This window comes from Eptatretus burgeri, chromosome 7 (genome assembly GCF_056783735.1).
Source record: "Eptatretus burgeri isolate ZD-2024b chromosome 7, Ebu_testis_v1, whole genome shotgun sequence".
Classification (NCBI taxonomy): domain Eukaryota; kingdom Metazoa; phylum Chordata; class Myxini; order Myxiniformes; family Myxinidae; genus Eptatretus; species Eptatretus burgeri.
In genome coordinates this window covers 68,309,347-68,316,919 of record NC_140967.1, presented here as the reverse complement: position 1 = coordinate 68,316,919, position 7,573 = coordinate 68,309,347, and the positions used below count along the sequence as shown (strand labels likewise).

Below are 7,573 nucleotides of genomic sequence, written 5' to 3'. Positions count from 1 at the left end.
TTGTTCTGCTCTTTGCATTTCTCCTGGAGCTGTCTGAGGACAAACACCATATCTGTAGTGCTCCTGTTGGCTATGAAACCACACTGGCTCTCTGGGAGATAATCTTCAGCAATAGCTGGTATCAGTCTGTTGAAGCAGGAGTCTGGCAAGGATCTTGCCTGTAATAGACAGCAGCGTGATTCCCCGATAGTTGGAGCAGTCCGACTTCTCCCCTTTGTTTTTGTACAGGGTGATGATGACTGTGTCACGGAGATCCTGTGGCAGCTTGCCCTGCTCCCAACAACTGGAGTAGTGGAATATATATATATATATATATATATATATATATATATATATATATATGTGGAATATATATATATATATATATATGTGGAATATATATATATATATATGTGGAATATATATATATATATATATATGTGGAATATATATATATATATATATATATATATATATGTGGAATATATATATATATATATATATATATATATATGTGGAATATATATATATATATATATATATATGTGGAATATATATATATATATATATATATATATATGTGTGGAATATATATATATATATATATATATATATATATATGTGGAATATATATATATATATATATGTGGATATATATATATATATATATATATATATATATATGTGGAATATATATATATATATATATATATATATATATATATATATATATATATGTGGAATATATATATATATATATATATATATATATATATATATATACACACACACACACACACACACACACACACACACACACACACACACACACACACACACACACACACACAAAAGAAAACATTCACAAACATTTCACCAAACCTTTACAGAGTGTGATTTATAAACAAACTGAAGGATGATATTTAGACAGAGCAAAAATAAGCAAAGAACTTGCTTTCCTACGCAGATTCAATGCATATGTTGTTTCTCTGTTGTTTAAAAATGCTATTTTCAAAACAAGAAATGTTCATGAGCTCAGCACATTTTTGAGCGGACATGGCTTTGGACGATGTTTCCAGAGCATCGTTTATGGACATATTCAAATTACATTGTATCACAATTTCAATTTTTGTTTCGAGTCTAAGTAGTGCTATTGAAAGAAATGTGTACATAATCGGAGAAAAGAAAGCAGTGTATCGTTGTTTTTTTGTTTTTTTTAAAAAGCCGTCATTTAAACTCGCTTCAAGATCCAAAACAAAAACATTTCATCAAAATAGCTCGGCTACGAGCAATGGTGGGGAAAAAAGTAATAAAAATAAAGTGGAAGTAACAATTAAAGCAGAGCAAGTAGAGAAGAAAGAAAAAGTAAAACAAGAAGGATGGAAGAGCAAAAGAGGAACAAAGAAAAAGTAATAGAAACAAGTGCACAGAGAGGGTGAGGGTTAGTGTGCACAGGGAGCAAGGGAGAGAGGAAGTGCAAAAATATTGTGGGGGGGGGGGAGGAGGTGGGATGAGGGGAGGAGAGTTGAGGGGAGGGGGGGAGAGGTGGAAAAAAAGGAGCTCGCATGAAAGTACAAAACTACACAGCGAGTATCACGAACCACATAAGCAGCCAATGTACAATGGTCCAGAAGGACGCGGATAATCAAACGGAGAATACACAGAGAGATGCTTGCAACAATAGTGAGACAATAAGCATGATTACTTAAAGTAAAGACAACATTGAAAACAAAATAAAAAACTAAAAATAAAACACCTGGGGGACATGAAGCCCCAGCGTGAAAATGCTTGCTCGAGAATGGCCATGTTAGCCAGCAAAGATGTCTTTCATCACTGGTCCATCATGCTTAGAATCATCTCTGGGGTGATGTCTGACCGTTCACCACTGTTCCCTGCTGCTTCTATCACAATAGTGGCCACCTGTTCTGTTCCCTCAACTTCTTCCTCAGGCTTTGCAACGGTCCCTTCACCGCCTTGATCACTGTCTGACCCTCCTTGCACCGTCACAGGAATTATCTCCACTATTCCACTTGCCACTGTGTTGATGGTTGAATCCAAATCGATCGGCTCCTCTTTCACTTCCGCTGCAAGCAACAACAACAACAAATTAACAACGAGAGTGAAGTCGATGACGCACCATCACAAATACACATACTTCCTACCTACAGCAAAGTTGAAAGATGGCAAAAGGTTCCACCAAGAATGACCCAATATCAAATTTTGTGTTTCTTTTTCCGTTTTGACCCTGTTGACCCCAAGTCCCCACTCACTGGGACATGAACCAGGGGTAAAATCCCAAAAAATGTTGAATGCATATACAAAGTGTCATTAACAAAACGTTTTAAAATGAGGATTTTCCAGATTTTCCAAAACGTCGTCGGCAAAGAGAAATAGAGGATTTTCCAGAGTCTGAGAGATCATTGATGAAAACCAGAAAAAGAACAGGGCCCAGAACGCTACCTTGAGGAACTCCAGCCTGCACAGGAAGAGGGGATGAAAGAACTCCATTTAGGGCCACACGGTGACTGCGACAGGAGAGGAAGTCTGCGAGCCATGAGTGGAGATGGCCTTGAATACCATGGGAAGAGAGTTTGGTGAGTAGTGCAGGGTGCCAGACCGTGTCAAAAGCACGTGATATGTCCAGGGATACGGCTCGGATTTCATGTCTGGCATCGAGGACCTCCATACATTGTTGGGAGAGCAAAAGCAGCATATCCAGTGTAGAGTGACCTGGTCTGAAACCAAATTGATGATCGGAAATCAAGCCATTGGAGAAGAGGAAGGATTTCATGTCTGAAGCGATGATGGATTCCATAACCTTGCTGATGATTGGGAGAAGGCTGATTGGTCTGTAGTTACAGGGATCTGTTTTTGCACCTTTTTATGCAGGGCAGTGATGTTAGCAGATTTCCAAGCAGATGGCAGATGACCTTGGGCAAATGAGAGGGTGAATAGAACAGAGAGAGGGTGAGAAAGAGCAGAAGAGCAGGCTTTGAGGACACGTGGGCTGATGCCGTCTGTACCGGTTGCAGAATCTGATTCGAGGTTTGAAAGCAAGCTCTCCACCTTGTCAGGAGAAAAGGATACAGAGTCCAGGGACAGTTGGGTGCGACTGGGTAAAGTGGGTAGAGAAAGTGATGGGTTTAGGACACAAGATTTAGCTGCAAACACCGAGTTTAGACATTCAGCTTTTTCACGTGTGGTATCAGCAGTGCGGCCATTTGCGGTAAGGAAAGGGATGGAGGGGGAACATACACCAGAAACAGATTTGATTAAACGCCACCAGGATTTTGAGGAGGGAGAGAGGTTTGAGAGTTCAGACTTGAGATGAGAAAGATGTTGTTTTCTCGCTCTCCTGAGGGTAGATACACACTTGTTCCGAGCTTTGTGGAAGGAACTGAGATTGCCCTCAGTTGGGTTTGCTTTCCATGAAGCCAAGGAAAGTTGTTTCAGGACAACTGCCTCGCCACAAGCTTCAGTAAACCAAGGGCAGGAGGAAGGGTAGGACAACTGAACACGAGAGGGGATAAATCTGTACATGAGGGAGAGCAAGTTTCTTTGAAAGAATTCCCAGGATGAGTTGATGTTTGAGAAAGTAGTGATAAGAGACCAGTCTGTAAGTTTGATGGCTGCTCCGGAGACCCTTTCAGTCGGCTTAAGTGAAATGCCAGACTCGACGGCGGTGAGGTGGTTCTCTGATAACAGCCAGAGAGATGTCCACTTTGACAAGGACGTGGTCAGAAGAACCGATTGGAGCGAAGGAAGAGCAGCAGATATTGTCAGGGAAATTTGTCAAAATCAGATCCAGAAGAGATGGAGAACCATTGGTTGAGATCCGGGTCGGGAAGTTGACCGATTGAGTCAGTCCTAATGAGTCGCAGAAAGCTTTTGCTGATGTCCCATGGCAGGTGAGAGAGGTACCCACACCCAGCCAACTGGCGTGATGAAAATTGAAGTCACCACATAAGAGGAAGAGAGAGTTTGGATAAGAAGATAGAAGATGGTCCATGTTTTCGGATAGTGAGGTGTAGATGGAGTCATCACTGTTCGGTGGACGGTACAGTACACATATAAACATGAGGTGGGAGTGGAGGGGAAGCCGAAGCCAGAGGTATTCCTGGGGGTGTGGGGGAGTGAGAGCAGTGCAGGGAGTGAGGAATAGAGTCTTTGATGAAGAGAGCAACACCTCCACCAGGACGAGGCCCAGGTCTGTCATACCGTAAGAGGGAGTAACCGGGGAGAGATACTTGGGAGTCAGACACGTCTTGGGAGAGGAAAGTTTCTGTTAGGCAGATAATGTCTGGTTTGTCAGTGGCAACCTATATGGAAAGATCTGAAAGGTTTGAGCGAAGGCCCCGGATATTTGAGGTCCACACTTTTAATGAAGAGGTAGAGGAGGAGGCTTTGGGTGCAGGAGGTGGAGGAGGAGGGGGAGGGTAGGACAAGGGACGAGGGGGGAGGTAAGGAGGGTTGTTGAAAGAGTGTGGCGTATTGCAGAATAGTGAGGGGAGGGGGCCGAATGAGGAGGAGAAAAGGCTCTGTGGTGCTGGGGGAGAGGGGGGACAAGAGACAAGGAAGAAGGCAGTTGAGGATTTGAGGAGGCGGAGTGAAGAGATGGAGGTGAGAGGGCAGTGGAGGGAGGCAGCTTGGTGGATGAGAGGGGGGGCAACTTTGAGAAGGATGAGTGAGGGGGATGAAAGGTGGGAGAAAGGTGAGGGGGGAATTTTTGAGAGAGGTGAGAGGGAGGCTTGGAGGGAGAAGAGTGGGATGGTTGCTTTGAGAGTGAGAGTGAGGGGTGAGGGGGGGTGAGTTGGCACTGAAGTTGGAAAAAAAGAATGGTTGATGGAAAGTGAACATCCACGGCAAACTGTGGTATTTAAAAGTTTTAGGTCAGAGATGCGATTTAACACAATTCTTGATGGATGCAATGAAGGCGAATTCAGAGAATGGAGAGAAGAAGCGCTGTAATAGTTGGATTTTTTAGGCAAGGAATGAAGGAGAGCTCGAAATGAGAGCAGTCTGTTAAAATAGCAGAAGAGTAGTGCATTGTGAAACAGTAAAGAGTACCACATGTGTGAGAGAGGAAGATGAAGCATTATAAGATCGTTTTTGTTGTTAATATTAATGATTGAGAGAGTTCAACACATTAGGTCATGGAAGTGTAGAAAAAAATCGAGGAAGAAGACGAGGAGGAAGATAAAAGGAAGAAGAAGAAGCAGAATCGGGAGAAGGTGAGCGTGTTGTTGTTGTTGTTGGGGTTTTTTTGGGGTTTTTTTGAGATAAGAAAGAGATTAGTTGGGAGAATGGGGGATGTTTGGAAAGTGGGGAGGATGAAAATTGAAGGTAATGGGGAGGATAGAAATTGAAGGTAATGGGGAGAAAAAACAAACAAAAAAAACAAACAAAAAAAAAAACCGATCGAACACCGAGTGGAACCGGTAGACCTCAAGCCTAGGCCTCAAACACCAGGTAAGAACGTCGACAAAAATACTCACAAAATAGCACGATTTTTAAAACAAAACCAAAATAGGAACACAGTAACATGTAGGTGAGAAAATTAAACAGTTAAAATTGCATTCTTTGGTATCTGACCTTTTGACCCCACCCCAGGGTGCCAACGTCATGCCATGTGGTGATCACAATGACCAACATTGGTGAATTTCTGTCCAACTGTTTAGGAGGAGATAGCGTGAGGACAGACCAACAGACAAATGGATGGAGCCGATTATAATATCCTTCCATTTTTTTCAAAAAGCGTGGGGAGAAGGAGAACAGTTCTAAGTGGAAGGGCACTCAGTAGATCGCATACCTCCACCATACAATGCCTGATCCGCCAGAACATATTGGGCCCAATACGTTTTTGAAATATCATGCTATTTGTAGTTTTTAGCCCGATCTCTCAATGGTGAAGAAACACACACAAAAAAATTATCGGATCCGTATTCGGACCAAAACCAAAATTGAATCAATTCTTCCTTGTCACACACCCAACATGTCCACAAAGTTTTGGCTGAATCCGTCCACAACTATTTGAGATATCATGCTATACAGTCGTGGCCAAAAATATTGGCACCTTGCACTTTTTTCACATAACTCACAATTTTCTCGAAAAATAAGTTGTAATTGAGAAAGTATTTGGTCACCACAATTCTTTATTTCACTGTTAATATTACAGAACCATTGTTTTTGATTCAGGACTTAATATATCTATCTATAATTCCAGGTGTGTGTGTGTGTGTGTGTGTGTGTGTGTGTGTGTGTGTGTGTGTGTGTGTGTGTGTGTGTGTGTGTGTGTGTGTGTGTGTGTGTGTGTGTGTGGGTGTGTGTGTGTGTGTGACCGCTGTTTCTCGACAACCACTGATCCGATCTAATTGAAACTTGCCGGGTATATTGCTGGGGACCTGAAGATGTGCCTTTTGAAGGTTTGATATTAATCGGACAAGTGCTTCCCAAGATGACAGGACACGTTGCTACGTGGGCATGGCCGATGGGGGAAGAGAACCTCAACTGCGGTCCCCATGACGGGTTACAACGTACGGACTTCCGGATAATGATGACCGTGTATTCTAATAATTTCTCTATTACTTATGCGCATTTATAGATAAACACAATGCCCCAAGTTATGATCGTTTTCATATTAGACGGTGTATAAATTTTGGTAACATCAGAGTTAGCTGGTATGCTCCGAAGCAGGTAATAAAAAAAAATTTTGCTCGTAAGTTTTTTTTTTCCCCCTCTTCTCTTTTGTGTTTTTCCTTGCGATGACATTGCGAAAAGGCAAAATACGTTGGCGCTAATTGAATAATTGGCCATTAAAACTAAATTGCGAATAATCGTAACTGTGATATGCGAACTTCCGGACAGTGAGGACTTAACTTCCGGACTTCCGGATAGTGACGAGCACTGTATTCTTTCTCGATTTTTTTTCTCGATTTCTGTACTTTCTCAATTTCTTTCTCTATTTTCTTAAACACAATGCCCCAATCCAATCAGTGACGATTACTGTATTCTTTCTCGATTTATCGACTTACTGTATTGTTTCCTTCTCGATTTCTTTCTCGATTTTCTTAAACACAATGCCCCAATCCAGTGTCGTTTACGACAGCGAAGGAACGGCCTGTGTAGTTGTTTAAAAGTTTTTTTTTTTTTGCACGTACGGCCACGCACGTATGGGCACGCGAGAGCGAAGGAACGGCCTGTGTGGTTGTTTCTGGTACGCGGTTTGAAAGTTTTTTTGTTTGTTTTGTTTACACGTACGGCCACGCATATACGGGCATGCACTAGTCCTTTTAAATCAGAAAATAAAACGAAATGGCATTGACAAAATTGACACCCTTTGACATAATATTTGGTAGCACAGCCTTTGGACCAAATAACTGTTGTCAAGCACTTCCTATAGCCATAAATGAGCTTCCTGCACCTCTCTACTGGCAGTATGGCCCACTCTTTTTGTGCAAACTGCTCCAGTTCTCCCAGATTTTAAGGGTGCCTTCTCCCAACTGCTGTTTTCAGATCTCCCCACAAGTGTTCAATGGGATTTAGATGTGGGCACATTGCTGGCCACTTCAGAACAGTCCAGCGTTTTGTCTTGAAC

At 42.1% G+C, this 7,573-nt stretch overlaps 1 protein-coding gene across 9 annotated transcripts in view; it reads right to left on the bottom strand.

Annotated features, from left to right (window-relative positions):
• Window positions 1-850: 850 nt before the first annotated feature.
• The window catches only part of CTCF (CCCTC-binding factor), a 114,928-nt gene continuing 108,205 nt past the window's right edge, over window positions 851-7,573 (bottom strand). For all 9 annotated transcript variants that reach the window (XM_085888909.1, XM_085888908.1, XM_085888915.1 and 6 more), the window contains one exon: window positions 851-2,063. In XM_085888909.1, the coding sequence (XP_085745035.1) occupies window positions 1,810-2,063 (254 nt within the window). In that variant the 3' untranslated portion in view covers window positions 851-1,809. The remainder of the gene's footprint in view (window positions 2,064-7,573) is intronic.